We start from the raw sequence: 19,763 nt of genomic DNA on the forward strand, positions 1-19,763 counted from the left end.
CTTTGGACATGAAGGGCAACTTAGTATGGCCAATCCACCGAATCTGCACATCTTTGGACTGTGGGGGGAAACCGGAGCACCTGGAGAAAACCCACGCAGACACAGGGAGAACGTGCAAACTCCACAGTCACCCAAGGCCGGAACTGAACCCAGGTCCCTTGTGCAGTGAGGCTGCAGCGCTAACCATCATGCCACCCAGGAACCTCCAGGTAGTGGTGTTTCCAGTTATCTGCTGCTCTTGCCCGTCTAAATGGTAGTGATCATGGGTGTGGAAGGTGCTGCCTAAGGAATCTTGGTAAGTTCCTGCAGTGTTTCTTATAGATGGTACACACAGCTGCCAGTGTAAGTCAGTGGTGGGAAGGGTTCAATGTTTCTGGAAGAGATAGCAATCAAGCAGACTGCTTTTGTCCTGGATGGTATTGAGTTTCTTGAGTGCTGTTGTGGAGTTGCACTCATCAAGGAAAGTGGAGAGTATCCCATTACACTCCTGACTTGGGCCTTGTAAATGGTGGACAGGCTTTGGGGAGTTACTCACCATAGAATTCCCAGGCTTTGACTTGCTCTGGTAGCCACAGTATTTATATGGTTAGTCCAGTTCAGTTTCTGGTTAATGGTAACCCCCAGGTTGTTGATAATGGGGCGTTCAGCGATGGTAATGCCGTTGAATGTCAAGGGGCTATGGCAAGATCCTCTCTTGTTGGAGATAGCCATTGCCTAGATGTGTGGGTTAGGTAGATTAGTCATGTTAAATGCACAGGGGTTATGGCGATAAGGTGGAAGGTTCGGCCTGGGCAGAATGCTCTTTTGGAGAGTCAGTGCAGACTTGATGGGCCGGATGGAGTCATTCTGCACTATGGAATTTTAATTACCACTTGTCAGCCCAGGCCCGGATATTGTCCTGGTCTTGTTGCATTTGGACATAGACTGCTTCAGTATCTGGAGTCGTCATGAATGGTGCATGAACATTACCATCAGTGAACATCCCGACTTCTGACCTTATGATGGAAAGAAGGTCATTGATGAAGCAGCTGATGATGGTTGGTCCTAGGAAACTATCCTCAGGAACTCATGCAGTGATGTCCTGCGGCAGAGATGATTGATACCCAACCACCACAACCATCTTCCTTTGCGCCAGGTATGATTCCAAACAGCGGAGGGTCCCACCCCCAATTCTCATTCTTTCAGTTGTGCTAGGGCACCTTGATGCCATATTCAGTCAAATGCTGGCTTGATTTCAGAGGGCATTTAAGAGTCAACCATATTGGTGTGGATCTGGAATTACATGTAGGCCAGATTAGGTGAAGACAGCAGATTTTCTTCCCTAAAGGACATTAACGAACTAGATAGATCGGAGCTCCAAGCTATCCCTGACCTTCCATTCTGCCCCAACCCGCTCTTCAATTATATAATTCATTACATTTCTGTCTGCACAGATGTTGCCAGACCTGCTGAATTAATCTGGCATTTTCTGTTTTCATTTCAGATTGCCAGCATCCGCAGTATTTTGCTTTTATTTACCAGACTGTTATAATGTAGAACCCAAGGAAATCTAACAAAGGGTCAGACTGTAGAAATAGTGATGAGCATTTTCCTCCCTTTGTAACAAAGCCAGATGTTTTTCTCTGATTGCATCTGAAGACAAACTTTTATCTTCAGTCAGGATCTGGTACCCTGAGGAACTGTAAGAAATCACATCAGGCAAAGTGAATTAGGCAGGATAAGATAAGATATAATTTAATGGTGAATACATACTCTAGAATCAATATTAAAAAGGCCCTCCCAAAACGTGAAAAACTTAAGCCTGGTATTCCTGCTCATTCAACTGGGAGGAATATTTGAACGGGCATTCAATTTCTTCTCTGCAGAAATGGAACAACACTCAGGATTAGTTCAGACCAGATACCAGGACAACTGCAAAACAATGTTCCACAAATCTTCAATTTTCCTTCCACTTCTTTAAATGCATCATGCAACTTCATATTTATACAGTCACTTATAATTACAGAAACTGAACTTACAAATACAATTGAAGGGAAATTCAAAAAAAGGCATTACGGTCTTTTCAAAAGTACTTCCCTGATCTCAAGAATCATAGAATCCCCAGAGCAGGAGGCCGCCATTTGACCCATTGAGTCTGCACCCACTCTCCAACAGAGCATGTTATGCAGGCCTAGTAGCCGTACATATTTACCACGCTAATCCCCCTAACCTACACATCTTGGGACACAAGGGCACAATTTAGCATGGCCAATCCACCTAACCTGCACATCTTTGAACTGTGCGAGGAAACCAGAGCACCCAGAGGAATTCCACGCAGACTCGGGGAGAACGTGCAAACTCCAGTTACCCAAAGCTGGAATTGAACCTGGGTCCCTGGCGCTGAGGTAGCAGTGCCAACCACTGTGCCACTCCATCAAAAAACAAACACTACAAATTATTAGTTTGCTTTCATACACGGGTTCACTATTCACTCAGGATGTAGAAGATTTAATGGCAGAATTTTTAAAAAGCAGGCAAGTTCTCCTGGTGTCTGGCTAATACTTCACACCAAGTCATCACTAAAAATAATCTGGTCATTACTTTCGGAATTTGCTGAATGCAAATTGGTAGCCACATTTCAAATTACACTGGCTGAAACATTTTGGGACAACCAGAGATGTGCATCGGTTATAGAAATACAAGCTTACTCTTTCACCTCCACACCTTTAGCTTGGTCGTGGATGGTATTGATCTTGAATGCTGTTGGAACTGCATTTATACAGGCAAATGGGGATTGTTCTATTGCACTCCTGGCTTGTGCCTTCAAAATAAGGCAAAGGATTTGAGGAGTCAGGTCATGAGTCAATCACTGCAGAATACACAGCTTCTAATCACCCACTTTATTGCGAAATATTTGTAATATTCACCCACTTTATTGCGAAATGTTTGTAATATTTATTAATGATCTGGATGAGGGTATAGTTGGGTGGATTAGCAAATTTGCTGATGACACCAAAGTCGGTGGTGTGGTAGACAGTGAGGAAGGGTGTCGTAGTTTGCAGGAAGACTTAGACAGGTTGCAAAGTTGGGCCGAGAGGTGGCGGATGGAGTTTAATGCGGAGAAGTGTGAGGTAATTCACTTTGGTAGGAATAACAGATGTGTTGAGTATAGGGCTAACGGGAGGACTTTGAATAGTGTGGAGGAGCAGAGGGATCTAGGTGTATGTGTGCATAGATCCCTGAAAGTTGGGAATCAAGTAGATAAGGTTGTTAAGAAGGCATATGGTGTCTTGGCGTTTATTGGTAGGGGGATTGAATTTAGGAGTCGTAGCGTTATGTTCCAACTGTACACAACTCTGGTGCGGCCGCACTTGGAGTACTGTGTGCAGTTCTGGTCCCCACATTACAGGAAGGATGTGGAGGCTTTGGAGAGGGTGCAGAGGAGGTTTACCAGGATGTTGCCTGGTATGGAGGGGAGATCCTATGAGGAGAGGCTGAGGGATTTGGGATTGTTTTCGCTGGAAAGGCGGCGGCTAAGAGGGGATCTTATTGAAACATATAAGATGATTAGAGGTTTAGATAGGGTGGATAGTGATAGCCTTTTTCCTCTGATGGAGAAATCCAGCACGAGGGGGCATGGCTTTAAATTGAGGGGGGGTAGTTATAGAACCGATGTCAGGGGTAGGTTCTTTACCCAGAGGGTGGTGAGGGATTGGAATGCCCTGCCAGCATCAGTAGTAAATGCGCCTAGTTTGGGGGCGTTTAAGAGATCCGTAGATAGGTTCATGGACGAAAAGAAATTGGTTTAGGTTGGAGGGTCACAGTTTTTTTTTTTAACTGGTCGGTGCAACATCGTGGGCCGAAGGGCCTGTTCTGCGCTGTAATGTTCTATGTTCTATGTTCTAATCTGCTCGTAGCCACAGGATTTATATGGCTGGTCCAGTTAAGTTTCTAGTCAATGGTGACACCTGGGATGTTGCTGGCAGCTGACATGCTATTGAACATCAATGAGAGGTAGCTAAACAGTCTCTTTTTGAAGATGGTCATTACCTGCCACTTGAGACAGAACTTGTCGCCTAGCAGCCCAAGCCGAAATGTTGTCAAATCTTGCTGCATGTGGACACAGATGGCTTCAGCATCCAAGGAGTTGCAAATGGCACTGAGTACTATGTAATCATTAAGAATAATTCCGACTTTTTGGACAGAAAGTTATCGATGAAGATGTTTGGGCTGAGAACACTACTGATTAGTGAATACTTTTCTTCAGTGTTCACCAAGGAGAGGGGCCATGTTTTTGAGGAAGAGAAGGTGTTACAGGCTAATAGGCTGGAGGAAATAGATGTTCGGAGGGAGGATGTCTTGGCAGTTTTGAATAAACTGAAGGTCGATAAGTCCCCTGGGCCTGATGAAATGTATCCTAGGATTCTGTGGGAGGTAAGGGATGAGATTGCAGAGCCTTTGGCGTTGATCTTTGGGTCCTCGCTGTCCACGGGGATGGTGCCAGAGGACTGGAGAATGGCGAATGTTGTTCCTCTGTTTAAGAAAGGGAATAGAAATGACCCTGGTAATTATAGACCGGTTAGTCTTACTTCGGTGGTTGGTAAATTGATGGAAAGGGTCCTTAGGGATGGGATTTACGACCATTTAGAAAGATGCGGATTAATCCGAGATAGTCAGCACGGATTCGTGAAGGGCAAGTCGTGCCTCACAAATTTGATAGAATTTTTTGAGGAGGTAACTAAGTGTGTTGATGAAGGTAGGGCAGTTGATGTCATATACATGGATTTTAGTAAGGCGTTTGATAAGGTCCCCCATGGTCGGCTTATGATGAAAGTGAGGAGGTGTGGGATAGAGGGAACGTTGGCCGATTGGATAGGTAACTGGCTGTCTGACCGAAGACAGAGGGTGGTGGTCGATGGAAAATTTTCGGATTGGAGGCAGGTTGCTAGCGGTGTGCCGCAGGGATCAGTGCTTGGTCCTCTGCTCTTTGTGATTTTTATTAATGACTTAGAGGAGGGGGCTGAAGGGTGGATCAGTAAATTTGCTGATGACACCAAGATTGGTGGAGTAGTGGATGAGGTGGAGGGCTGTTGTAGGCTGCAAAGAGACATAGATAGGATGCAAAGCTGGGCTGAAAAATGGCAAATGGAGTTTAACCCTGTTAAATGTGAGGTGATTCATTTTGGTAGGACAAATTTAAATGTGGATTACAGGGTCAAAGGTAGGGTTCTGAAGACTGTGGAGGAACAGAGAGATCTTGGGGTCCATATCCACAGATCTCTAAAGGTTGCCACTCAAGTGGATAGAGCTGTGAAGAAGGCCTATAGTGTGTTAGCTTTTATTAACAGGGGGTTGGAGTTTAAGAGCCGTGGGGTTATGCTGCAACTGTACAGGACCTTGGTGAGACCACATTTGGAATATTGTGTGCAGTTCTGGTCACCTCACTATAAGAAGGATGTGGAAGCGCTGGAAAGAGTGCAGAGGAGATTTACCAGGATGCTGCCTGGTTTGGCGGGTAGGTCATATGAGGAAAGGTTGAGGGAGCTAGGGCTGTTCTCTCTGGAGCGGAGGAGGCTGAGGGGAGACTTAATAGAGGTGTATAAAATGATGAAGGGGATAGATAGAGTGAACGTTCAAAGACTATTTCCTCGGGTGGATGGAGCTATTACAAGGGGGCATAACTATAGGGTTCGTGGTGGGAGATACAGGACGGATATCAGAGGTAGGTTCTTTACGCAGAGAGTGGTTGGGGTGTGGAGTGGACTGCCTGCAGTGATAGTGGAGTCAGACACTTTAGGAACATTTAAGCGGTTATTGGATAGGCACATGGAGCACACCAGGATGATAGGGAGTGGGATAGCTTGATCTTGGTTTCAGATAAAGCTCGGCACAACATCGTGGGCCGAAGGGCCTGTTCTGTGCTGTACTGTTCTATGTTCTATGATTAACTCCTGCAATATCATACAGTTGAGAAAATGACCACAAACATCTTCCTTTGTGCTAGGTATCACTTAGTAATGTGAGTTTTTCCCAATTTGCTTAGACTTGGGACTCCTTGATGTCACACCTGGTCAAATGCTGCCTTGATGCAATTTGCGCTTTACCTTTAGAATTCATTGACATTGTCCATGTTTTGACCAAGGCCTTAATGAGACCTGGAAGAATGTGGTGCTAGTGGAATTGAAAATTTGAGGGACTATTGGATCGTTTCATTTGATAACACTGTCAATGATCCCTCTCATGTCTTTGTTTATGATTGAGAAAAGGTTAATAGTTATTGGTCAGATTAGAATTGTTATGCTTTTCATGGACAGGATATACCTGGGCAATTTTCCATTTTGTCAGCTAGACCAGTAATGCAGCCGAACTGGAATAGTTTGGCTAAAGATTTGGCTCTTTTGAGTAGAAGGCTTCAGCATCACAGCCAGGATGTTGTTGGAAGTCCACAGCCCTTTCTGTATCCAATGAAATCAGCTGTTTCTATGGGCACCCCTGGAAGCAGCTGATATAGATCATTTCTAGCTGAAGAAAGCTACAAGCCGTTCAACCTCGTCTTTTGCATTCATGCGCTGGACTCCATCATTGAGGATGGGGGGCATTTAAAGAGCTTCCATGCTCTGTTAGTTGTTTTGGTTGTGAATGATGGTGAACAATTAAAGTGGCAGGACTGCAGAGCTTTGATCTAGTCTGATGGTTGTAAAGCATAGCATGCTTCATCCACTGTTAAGCAGCCACTGTGATGTAGCTTCACCAGATTGACAGATTATTTGGTGCTGCTGCTGGTATGCTCACCACCATTTCTCAATGAACCAAGGTTGGGCCTCTGGCACTATAGAGTGAGTGAGGCCAGATTGTGGTGGAGTGCAAGTCTGCTGCTCTTGATGGCCCACACCACCTTATGGTACCCAGTTTCAAGCTGATAGGGTCTGAATTCATCCATTTTAACACTGGCTGTGTCACATAATATTCCAATGTCCTCAGCATGAAGATGGGACTGTCTCCACAAAGATCACATGCTGTCAGTTCTACCAATATTGTCACAAACAGATGCATCTGCAATAGGTAGTCTGGTGAGGACGAGGTCAAGTAGGCTTTTTCTGTGTTTGCTCTCTTAGTACAAGCCCAGTCAGCCAGCTATGTCTTTCAGGCCAGCTTGGTCATTGGTCGTGCTGCCGAGTCAGAATGCAATTTGTGAGCTCATGTCCAGTCTGACTTCTGTATCACTTTCAAGTGTTTTTCAATGTATATGGCTACTGGTTCATCACGGCAGTAATGTTAATCAGCAGGAAGTTTCCTTGCTGTGCGACTTCGTGGATCTGGAAACAACTGTGCAGGAACCTCCCTCCTGACCACATTCCTTTGTGCTGCCATCTTTGATAGGCCTGTCCTTCCAGTGGTGCAGAACATACCCAGTGATGGTGAGAAAGATGTCTGGAACTTTGGCTGAAGGTATCATAGTTTTACCTAAAGTATGTCAAGCTGCTACTTAACTACTCTTTGGCACAGCTTGCTCGGTTTTGGCACAAGACCCCTGCTGTCATAGAGGAGAACTTTGCAGAATTGTGTGGGCTGGGCATGTTTTTGTTCCATCTGAGTTTGATGCCAAGATCAAACCAAGGTAATACTTCTGTTTTGATTCTTAGTTGTTGTGGCTTGCTACAGCTGGGTAGCTTATTTGGTCACTTCGGAGGGTAGTTAGGAGTCAACCATATTTCTGAGTCTGGAGTTACATATTGGCCAGATCTGGCAATGAGAGTTAATTCATACCATATTTGGACACAACTGTTACCATATCTATTCCCACCCTCCGGCTTTCACGTCATGGCATAGTGTGTTATTTACTCTCCCCTGCCCTCAACCCTATCAGATACCTTCTCCAATGTTCTTCTATTGCTATAAAAACCTTTATATTTCTATCTTACTTCAGCTCTAATGAAAGATCAGCGCCTGGAAATGTTAACTCTTCTCCAGAGATGCTGCTTCACCTACTTTGTTTCTCTAGACATTAGTAAATCAGATTATTTTTTAAAACAACAATCCCATAATATTAGTTTTTTTTATTCCAGATTTAAATTGACCATATTCAAATTCCCCAAATGGGCTGGAGAGATATGAACTCATGAGTCTGAATCATTAGTCCAGTAACATAACCACTCTGCTACCATTCCTATGAAGCAAGCTCACCTCAAGCTTCAAGAAATACACCGGTTCAAATGAACCAATGCCGCATCTCCTTTCCCAATGCCAAACCTTGATTAGTGCTGTGCAGATTGTGAGTTCAGATTGAAAAGTGAATTGCAACTGACCATTACATTCCCAAGAAGCATTAATCTAGTCTATCAAAATAATATTCTAACCATGGTCACTGATCCTTCAAAACTTTTTTAAAAACATAAGAGTTTAGTGGAGGCAGCTTCAATGGAGACAAAGGGGAATTAACTGAAAAAGGAAGAACAGCAGGGTTACAGGCAGGTTGGGGAATGACACTAAGCGAATTACTCATTTAGAGCCAGTTTAGAACAGAGTTGAGGAGGAACGTCTTCTCTCAGAGGGTAGTGAATCTCTGGAATTTTCTGCCCATTGAAGCAGTGGAGGCTACCTCGTTAAATATGGTTGAAACAACCTCCTTCTTTACACAAACAGTGCGGAGGATATGGAATTTAATGTCAAAGCAGTCGCAGCTAATAGAACTGATACATTTAAGCTTTATTCAAATGAGGGAGAAGGGAAAATAAGAAAATAATAGGAGCAGTAGGCCATCTAGCCCCCCGAGCCTGCCCCGCCATTCAATAAGATCATGGCTGATCTGATAGTGGTTTAGTTCCACTTACCTGCCCGCTCCCCATAACCCTTAATTCCCTTATTGATCAGAAATCTATCTACCTGTGACTTAAACATATTTAACGAGGTAGCCTCCACTGCTTCAATGGGCAGAGTATTCCAGAGATTCACTACCCTCAGGGAAGACGTTCCTCCTCAACTCTGTTCTAAACTGACTCCCCTTTATTTTGAGGCTGTGTCCTCTAGCGCTTGTTTCCTTTCTAAGTGGATAGAATCTCTCTGCCTCTACCCTGTCTAGCCCCTTCATTATCTTACATGTCTCTAGAAGATCTCCCCTCAGCCTTCTAAACTCCAACGAGTATAGGCCCAATCTACTCAATCTCTCCTCATAAGCTAACCCCCTCATCTCCGGTATCAACCTGGTGAACCTTCTCTGTACTCCTTCCAAGGCCAATATATCCTTCTGCAAATAAGGGGACCAAAATTGCACACAGTACTCAGTTGCGGCCTCACCAGTACCCTGTACAATTGCAGCAAGACCTCCCTGCTTTTATACTCCATCCCCTTCACGATAAAGGCCAACATTCCATTTGCCTTCTTGATCACCTGCTGCACCTGCAAACTGAGTTTTTGCGATTCATGCACAAGGACCCCCAGGTCCCTCTGCACAGTAGCATGTTGTAATTTTTCACCATTTAAATAATAGTCCATTTTACTATTATTCCTTCCAAAGTGGATAACCTCACACTTGTCAACGTTATACTCCATCTGCCAGATCCTCGCCCACTCACTTAGCCTATCCAAATCTCTCTGCAGACTTTCCGCATCCTCCACGCAATTCGCCTTCCCACGCATCTGTGTGTCATCTGCAAACTTTGTTACCCTACACTCAGTCCCCTTCCTCCAGATCGTCTATGTATATGGTAAACAGTTGAGGCCCCAGCACCGATCCCTGCGGCACGCCACTAGTCACAGACTGCCAACCAGAAAAGCATCCATTTATTCCAACTCTCTGCTTCCTGTTAGATAGCCAATCCTCAATCCACGCTAACACTTTACCCCCAACTCAGTGTACCTTAATCTTCTGCGGCAACCTTTTGTAAGGCACCTTATCGAACGCCTTCTGGAAATCTAAAAACACCACATCCACCGGTTCCCCTCTGTCAACTGCACTCGTTACATCTTCATAAAAATCCAGTAAATTCGTCAAACACGACTTTCCCTTCATGAATCCATGCTGCGTCCATGCTGGAATATTGATGATACAATGGGATGGAAAGAGGCAATTACAGCAGGAGAAGTCTCATGTGGATTATGAACACCAAGATAGACCAGTTTGGGTTGAAAGAGTCTATGCTGTAGACTTTACAATGTACTTCTACACCATGAACAAAAATCCCAGAATCTTATGGGGAAGCTCCCTCACCCATCACTACAGTTCAGTGCACCATTCATCATCAGATCAAGCTGGACCTCAAAGCACCATCAAGTCTTGCTCTTGTCTGTGCAAACAGTGAACTATTCGAAAATCAACCTGGAATGCAAAAACACTCGCCTATTTTCTCTACTCAAAGCCGCCACCTTAAACCTCACTCTCCATCACTGTCACTCTCACCTGCAATAAGTGAGGAACATATGGATTTCATTGTCACCCAGACTGAAACAATCTGATCAGCTGCCTTTGCCATTTCCCCCTCTTTCCCTTAAGCCTTCCCAATGTTCTAACCATGAACTTGCATCTCCCTCCATGTCCTCTCCGAGCTCAGATTGTCCATGAGAACCACCTCTTGCTTTTTCAAAGCTATCCCTGCTAAACTACCCAACTTTCCTTTCTGGCTCCTGTGTTAGCTGGCATTGTTAACACTTTCTCTTTCAAATCTGTCCTCACTTCATAGAATCATCATAGGACCCTACCATGTAGAACAAAGAACAATACAGCACAGGAACAGGCCCTTCGGCCCTCCAAGCCTGCGCCGCTCCCCGGTCCAGGATTGAATCCTGAATCCAGGATCCCCGCCCAATTTTCCAGCCTATCTACATACCAATATCCTATCCACCGAGCTGTCCCTCACAGCTACAATGCTTTGTTCATTACAACCTATTAACTCACCCCCACCCCCCCATTCCAGACCATGTGATCTCCAGGGAGAGGCGAAAACCCAGAGTGAAAAACCCCAGGGCCAATATGGGGAAAAAAAAATCTGGGAAATTCCTCTCCGACCCCGAGGCGATCGAAACGAGTCCAGGAGATCACAATGGCCCTGATCGGAAAATGCTTCCCACCCCTAGTCATTTCCACTTCCACGAATACCATATGAATTCCCTGCCCCCGAGACAGGTTCCCAACTATCCACAGTCTCGCTCTGTACTGGCACCAGCAAGATGATCATAGAATGAAGCCTTGAAATGAGAAACAAGGAACAATTAGCCCGCGCCGCTCCCTGGTCCAAACTAGACCACTCTTTTGTATCCCTCCATTCCCACTCCGTTCATATAGCTGTCTAGATAAGTCTTAAACGTTCCCAGTGTGTCCGCCTCCACCACCTTGCCCGGCAACACATTCCAGGCCCCCACGACCTTCTGTGTAAAATATGTCCTTCTGATATCTGTGTTAAACCTCCCCCCCTTCACCTTGAACCTATGACCCCTCGTGAACGTCACCACCGACCCAGGGAAAAGCTTCCCACCGTTCACCCTATCCATGCCTTTCATAATTTTATACACCTCTATTAAGTCTCCCCTCATGCTCCGTCTTTCCAAGGAGAACAACCCCAGTTTCCCCAATCTCTCCTCATAACCAAGCCCCTCCATACCAGGCAACATCCTGGTAAACCTCCTCTGTACTCTCTCCAAAGCCTCCACGTCCTTCTGGTAGTGTGGCGACCAGAACTGGACGCAGTATTCCAAATGAGGCCGAACCAACGTTCTATACATCTGCAACATCAGACCCCAACTTTTATACTCTAAGAAGGAGGCCATTCAGCCCATCTAGCCTGCACCGACAACAATCCCACTTAGGCCCTATCCCTGCAACTCCTGCATTTATCCTGCTATTCCCCTTGACACCAAGGGGCAATTTAGCATGGACAATCAACCTCACCCGCACATCTTTGGACTATGGGAGGAAACCCGCACAGGGTGAACATACAAACTCCACACAGACAGTGACCCAAGGCTGGAATTGAACCCGGGTCCCTGGTGCCGTGAGGCAGCAGTGCGAACCACTGCACCACCGCGTCGCTCTCTTCTAAAAAAAAATCCTTGACCTCCCTTCCCTCTCCAAAGTCCTGAATGTGTTGAAGTCTCTTAAATTCAAATAACCATAACAACAATTAGAAGTAGACCATACAGCTTCTCAAGCTTGCTCCTCCATACAATAATCAATAACTGACCATTGGCCTCCACGTTTTTTACTGCCCACTCTCCAGAAGCCCTCGATTTCCTGGGAAACTATCTCAGCCTTAAATATATACAACAATGCAGCATTCACAACTCTCTGGGACAAACTATTTCAAAGATTTGAAACCCTTTGAGTGAGGATATTTCCCATCTCAGTCTGAAATGATCACATTTACCTTTCCCAGAACTCCACATTTCAATCTCTCCAATCAGTTTTTCAATGACATGACAAACAACAACTATTCCTCCTCATTCTTCGCAAACTCTCTGCACCCTTTGACAGTGAATCACAATTTTCCTCCAATGTCTCTCCACTGTCACCCAACTAGAGTGGACTGCATTCCTGCTATCAACGACTTCTTTTTCCATTCCAAATTACCTCTGGTGTCTCCCAAGGACCCACTCCTGCCCCCCCCCCCCTTCCTATTCCCCACACACATGCCGCCCCTCAGCAACATCAGTTTCCATATCACAAAATCTATACAGTGTATAAGGAAGCCTTTGGCCATCAAGTCTGCATTGGATCTCAGAGAGCATTCTATCTAGTCCCACTCCCCTATCTTATCCCTGTAAACTTGCACATTCTTTTCAGTTAGCAATCCAATTCTCTTTTGAATACCTCAATCGAACCTGCCTCCACCATCCTCAGGAAGTTTGCTCCAGATTCTAACCACCCGAGTGAAAACATTTTTTCTTCACATCACTTTTATTCCTTTTGTCCTATACCTTGTCCATACCCCTTAGGATCTGGAAAACCACCATCAAGACTCACCTCAGCCTTCTTTTCTCCAAGCAAAATAGTCCCAAACTCTCCAATCCACCTCAGTTACAGTATTTCATCCTTGGAAATATTCTTTTAAATCGCCTTTATATTTTCTCAAAATGCCTTCACAACCTTCAGTGTCCAGAACTCGACTTAGTACTCCAGATGAGGCCCAACTAGTGTCTTATACAAGTTCAACATGATCTCCTCACTCTAGTACTCAATGGCCCTATTACAAAAACCTAGGATACTATATGCTTTATCAACTGCTCTCTCAACAAGTCCTGTCACCTTCAATGACCTATCGGACGACAAGGTGGCAGTGGATGAGCCGTGGTAAATGCACAGGGATAAGACCGGTGGGGGAAGAGGGGCTGAGTGAGATGGTCTTTTGGAGAATTGGTGCAGACTCAATGGGCCAAGTGGCCTCTTTCTGCACTGTAGGGATTCTATGTATACGTACACTGTCCCTTTACTCCTGCACCTCTAAAAGTTTCCCACTTTACTCTGAGCCGTCTCTCCATATTCCTTCTGCCAAACTAAACCACCTCAATTCTCTGCATTTGCCATGTACCCTGACTACCTCCACTTCTTTCAACCCTCCGCTGTTTCTGAATTATTAAATAAACCATTTGCACCTGCAAGAATACAAATCTGTTAACCCTAATGTGCAGATGCATAAAACTTCTATTAAATGTTGTACACTTAACTATCTAAAGTATTTGCTTCTCAGGGTGCAGTGAAGTATAGGAGATACAATGGCGATAAAACTGATTTACTAAAAACAATAATAGCTTGGCAATTTGAAAATTATTCTAGACAAGGGAACAACTACATCAGGACTATACAATAAATAAATAGAGGTGATGCCTAGGAAAAGGATGGCAAAAATCAGAGTTCAACAGACTTTGGGATATTGGCAGGATTTGATGTAACCTCTTAATGGAACAATTTTTTCACTTTTCACATCTGAACTTCACGTTAAAAGTGTCAAATGGCTACAAACTCCTCCAATTAAACCTCAGTTTAACATTGCTGGTACACAAGCACAGGTGAAATTAAATGTTTTTCAGCTCAAAGTGTGCGTAAAATAGCAAAAATCATAGAATCATAGAAACCCTACAGTGCAGAAGGAGGCCATTCGGCCCATCGAGTCTGCACCGACCACAATCCCACCCAGGCCCTACCCCCACATATTTACCCGCTAATCCCTCTAACCTACACATCCCAGGACTCTAAGGGGCAATTTTTAACCTGGCCAATCAACCTAATGTCCAATCAACCTAATGTCCATCTACTTCTATCTACTTCTACAAGAATGTCTATCTACTTCTACAAGTCCATCTACTTCTACAAATAACATAACAAAAACACACTCAAATGGATCGCGAGGGGGAAAGAACATTCCGCAGTTTTAATGTGGAATTTGAAACAATTTCCTTCAAATTGAACACAACTAAAAACAGCATCCCCAAAAGTGACAATAAAGATATATAAAATGTTTACTTTCAAAACAGTACCTCCCCTCAAACTGTTTCAGGAAAACCGGCTGCCTACACATCAGTTGCAACTGTTGAACCCCTCAACCAATGAAATAAATTTACACTCCCTGAAACAAAATGTAGATTTCTCTCCAAGACAAGCAGAAAACACACTACAACCGTTTCAACGCTAAAGTACACGGCAGATTTCACACCTGGAGATGAGATGTGGGATGCTTCCAGGTTTACGAAAGGATGCAGCTTTAACATTGGGATTATTCCAATCCATTCACAAAGTGATATTGTTACATACAAGGCGGAATCTGAAATGAGCGCAGTAACCGGGGAAAATGTTCTTTTCTGATTCAGGTGTAATACAGGTGAACGTTGTGGAGACACAACGGGCGAGGAGTGAGGAGCCAAGGCGAGGAGCGGCTTTATTGTGGAGCAAGCCGAAAGCCCACAGCATGCCCCTCCCATACAACAGTAACGGTGCAGCCGCGCCACCATTAAAAACCGGTGAGGGAGAATGAGAGCTCGGGCAGGGAGCTGCCACCTGTCCCCCTCCAGGCCGGTAACCGGTGGGGGGGGGGGGGGGGGTCAGGATGGGAGTGTTGTGTACTCAATCCACGGGGGATAGGAGAGAGAGAGGGGAAGAGGGAGAAAGAGCTGCACCCCATAATTGCACATATTGTCTACCCGGCTGCTGCAGCAGTCCCGTGGCCGCTGCCGCCATTTTGCGGTGACCGAGGGTCCCACCGCTATTTCATCCCTTTGGCGGAGGGGGGGGATGGAAAAAGGGGGAGGGGAGGAGGAACGGCTGTTGAATAGAATGTTATTGTCGGTCGAGTTGAGGGAAGCTATTGGGGCGGTGAACCCCCGCTTTCTCGTTGCCTCGCGGGTCGGAGCGGCCCAGTCACCCTCTCCTCCCTCATTCCCCTCCATCCTACCTGTACTGAGCGCCGCCATGCGCGAAGCCGTAGTAGTTACTCGCCGCCATCTTGGCGTCTTCGCCCAACCGGCCGGGCACTGCGTCACGTGACCGAGCGGAGAGGGGGGGTGGGGAGAACAATCAGAGGAAAACTTTATTGGCACCGCCTCGGCGAACAACAACAACCGCAATAACTTTATTAACAGCCCTGGGCAGTGGACAGGAGGTGCAGTCAGCCAGCACCCCCCCTCACTACACACACAGGAAACATTACCCTACAAAGCAAGTAGTCAAATGCCAGGAAAAGGCACATTTAAACAAAAGCAAGGAGACTCATTGCACAACTTTTTTTGATTTCAGTTTATCTTTAACATGTCATAGAATCTCTACAGCACAGAAGGTGATGACCTATAGCAATCCCACCCTATCCCCCTAACCCCACACATTTACCCTGGCTAATCCCCCTGACACTAAGGGGCAATTTATCATGGCCAATCCACCTAAATTGTAACCCCCACAACTTGCCTGGACTTGCAAAATCTCAATGGCTGTCCTGTCTGGAGACAATACACATCTCTTTAACCTGTGCTTAATGCTCTCTCCACTCAAATTGTCTATGGCTTTAAGACTTGATTAGCTGTAAAGACTCGCATTCCAATCACTATTCTGTAAATTGAGTTTGTGTCTTTATATGCCCTGTTTGCTGTTTATGAGTAGATCTCCCATTCACCTGACGAAGGAGCAGCGCTCCGAAAGCTAATGGCGTTTGCTACCAAATAAACCTGTTGGACTTTAACATGGTGTTGTTAGACTCCTTACTGTGTCCAATCCACCTAACCCACTTTTGGACTGTGGGAGGAAACCAGAGCACCTGGAGGAAACCCACGCAGACACGGGGAGAACGTACAAACTCCACACAGACAGTGAGCCAAGGCCAGAATCGAACCCGGGTCCCTGCTGCTGCGAGGCAGCAGTGCTAACCACTGTCACCATGCTGCCCAAAACCACTGTCTGTGTGGAGTTTGCACATTCTCCTTGTGTCTGTGTGGATTTCCTCCGGGTGTTTCAGTTTCCTCCCACAGTCCAAAGATGTGCGGGTTAGGTTGATTGGCTATGCTAAAAATTGCCCTTTGTGTCCCGAGATGCGTAGGTTAGAGGGATTAGTGGGTAAATATGTACGGATATGGAGGTAGGGCCTGGGTGGGATTGTGGTCGGTGCAGACTCGATGGGCTGAATGGTCTCTTTCTGTACTGTAGGGATTCTATGATTTCTATGAAATGTTATGGCATTAACAGACTTTGGTTCCCTTTCAAGATACCGAAGGTTCTCCGGGGGGGATGAATTCAAAGATAAAGGCAAAATACTATGGATACTGAAATCTGAAACTAAAACTGAAAATGTTGGAAAATCTCAGCAGATCTAACTGCATCTGTGGAGACAGAAATGTCCCTTAGAGTCTGCACGAAGGAACATCCAGGCAGGAAACTTTAAAAACATTTTTAAAAACTTATTTCTTAAACTTACAAAGCCAATACTCAGAATGGATGGGCAGAACCAAATCCACTTCCCCACTTGCTCCAAAAACCTAATTCACAATCCAATTCTAATCCAGGGGCAGCACAGTGGTTAGCACTGCTGCCTCACAGCACCAGCGACCTAGATTTGATTCCCGGCTTGGGTCACTGTCTGTGCGGAGTCTGCACATTCTCCTAGTGTCTGCGTGGGTTTCCTCCGGGTGCTCCGGTTTCCTCCCACAGTCTGAAAGACGTGCTGGTTAGGTGCATTGGCTATGCTAAATTCTCCCTCAAGTGTACCGGAATCGGAACAAAATCCCACTAGGGGATTTTTACAGCAACTTCATTGCAGTGTTAATGCAAGCCGACTTGTGACACTAATAAATAAACTTTAAATTCATGGTCCCCACAGAGAAATAAACAAGATCCAAGCTGACAAGACAAGACATTGCACCTTATCTTGGGCTTGATCTCAGCCAAAAGGGCAAGAAACATTGGCTCTATTCTCTCTCTCCACAGATGCTGCCAGAGCTGCTGAGATTTTCCAGCATTTTCTGTTTGTTTTTGTGTGGGATAAAAACAGAATTTATTGAATGTTAAATTAGGGACCGGAAGTCCCCACCCGCCCCCGCTCTCCTATTGGCCGCCGACCCTGTCAATCACGGTCCATTTCCGCTCGGGTCGGAAGGAGGGGTAAATTCCGCAGAAAAGCGGTCGCTCCGGCCGCAGGTGTGGGAGAGGGGGGGGGGAAACATAGCCGCCCGGCCCGAGGCTGCCTTAGGCCCCACTCACCGGGGATCCGTCACCACCTTCCCAGCCTCGGAGCTCCGGGCTGCCGAGCCAAGGGGATGAGGCGGCGCCGCTGCTGAGGCCGGGGTCCGGCCGGTGGGCGGGTGGAGATGGGGTAGGTGCCGCTGCCATCGGTACTCACCGTAAGCGAAGGAGACTATAGGACATATAGGAATCATTAGCTTCCCCCTCCCCCGCGTCTGGGACCGCGACCTTTCACCTCGCCGTTCCCCGCCGCTCCCGGCACCGTCTGCGTGATGACGACACGACCGGCGACGCGCCTGCGCACTAACCTGGGATTCATTCCAATAAAAATGAAGGGAGCAACTTCGACCTCCTATCCGGCAGGAGGCGCTGTAGTACTGCACACCAACAACAACCCTCCCCTTCTTCCCATGGACCTCAAGGGGAGGAGATGGCCCAGTGGTATCATCACTAGATTATTAATTCAGAATCTCAGCTGATGTTCTGGGGAGCCATGTTCAAATCCCACCACGGCAGTTGGTGGAATTTGAATTCATGGAATCCCTACAATGCAGAAAGAGGCCCTTTGGCCCATGAGCCTGCACCAGAACAATCCAACCCAGGCCCTATCCCTGTAACCCCATATATGTACCTTGCCTATCCCTTGACACTAAGGGGTGATTTAGCATAGCCCAGTGGTTCCCAAACTTTTTTCACTGGGCTGCACTTTTGGAATAAAAATTTGCTCGTGCCACACCAAATTTTTTATTAAGAAATACATTCAAAAACAAAAAAAACCCAACTCCTAGCAGTGCTTGATTCGTAACATAGAACACAACTACTTTATACTATGATCTTGGGACATCCAGAAAGTATAAAACAATGCTTGTTTAAACCATGTTTAAATGTTTCTTTGATTGTCCTTTAATCTTCCTGCCCCACTTGCCATCCTCTCTCGCTGCACCAGTGTGGCGCGCTGCACCCTTTGGGAACCACTGGCATAGCCAATCAACCTAACCCTGGAGAATCCGTTATTAGTTGATGTCAAGATTAGCAATCCATTTGATAGGTGAGCAGCTGCCATCAGCAAACTCGCCTGCGGTGTCTTTCTTTATGCATGGGCCTGATGGCCGAGCCTTTTAACTCTGCGAGGTATCACAGCTAATCCTGGTCCTGATCTCAACAAACAATCTCCACTGTCTGTGTGGAGTTTGCACATTCTCCCCATGTCATGCCTGGGTTTCCTCCGGATGCTCCAGTTTCCTCCCACAGTCCAAAAATGTGCGGGTTAGGTTGATTGGCCATGCTAAACTGATCCTAGTGTCTGGGGATGAGCAAGGTAAATATGTGGGTTCACGGGAATAGGGCCTGGATAGGATTGTGGTCGGTGCAGAATCGATGGGCTAAATGGCCTCCTCCTGCACTATAGGCATTATCTATGACTTGCATGTACTTGTCCAGCAGGAATATCCAAACAGTGATTAGGAGCAGTTTATTTCACATGTCCCCTGCAAAGGTTCTCTGATAAACCTGCATTTAAACAGCCAACCTGGCTGATGCAGCATAGACACATCAGCTGTATGGCTTCAAATACTGCACTTGGTGAGTAAATATCAGGGGATGTTCCAGAGCACTGCTCTAGAATTAATGCAGTAAGAAGTTTAACAACACCAGGTTAAAGTCCAACAGGTTTATTTGGTAGCAAAAGCCACAAAGGTGTGGCTTTTGCTACCAAATAAACCTGTTGGACTTTAACCTGGTGTTGTTAAACTTCTTACTGTGTTTACCCCAGTCCAACGCCGGCATCTCCACATCATGACTAGAATTAATGGCCAAACACAACAACAATCAAAGTTTCTGATCAGCTTTCCTGATGAGATTGCAACTGCACGGTTGCAGTGCAACAGCTTGCACAGTAAAAGACCAAACAGGAAATGAGCAAAATTATAAAGTTTAAGTTTAAAGTTTATTTACTTGTACCACAAGTAGACTTAACATTAACACCGCAGAGAAGTTACTGTGAAAATCCCAATGGATGACTGTTAAAATAATTTGACATGGAATGAACAAAAATGGGAGCGGCCCCTTTTACTTTGTCCTGACTTAATCTGAGTTTGTTTATTTGGTTTGACCTAAAAAGAGGGCAATGTCACATTAGGCT

General features: G+C 45.7%; 1 protein-coding gene across 5 annotated transcripts in view; it reads right to left on the reverse strand.

Annotated features, from left to right (window-relative positions):
- zfr2 (zinc finger RNA binding protein 2) overlaps window positions 1-17,922 on the reverse strand; it is a 70,020-nt gene extending 52,098 nt beyond the window's left edge. For all 5 annotated transcript variants that reach the window (XM_078198102.1, XM_078198101.1, XM_078198099.1 and 2 more), the window contains exons 1-2: window positions 17,781-17,922; window positions 15,354-15,432 (exon numbers count right to left, since the gene is read on the reverse strand). In XM_078198102.1, the coding sequence (XP_078054228.1) occupies window positions 15,354-15,432; window positions 17,781-17,817 (116 nt within the window). In that variant the 5' untranslated portion in view covers window positions 17,818-17,922. The remainder of the gene's footprint in view (window positions 1-15,353; window positions 15,433-17,780) is intronic.
- Between the last annotated feature and the right edge of the window lie 1,841 nt (window positions 17,923-19,763).

This window comes from Mustelus asterias, chromosome 26 (genome assembly GCF_964213995.1).
Source record: "Mustelus asterias chromosome 26, sMusAst1.hap1.1, whole genome shotgun sequence".
Taxonomy (NCBI): Eukaryota; Metazoa; Chordata; class Chondrichthyes; order Carcharhiniformes; family Triakidae; genus Mustelus; species Mustelus asterias.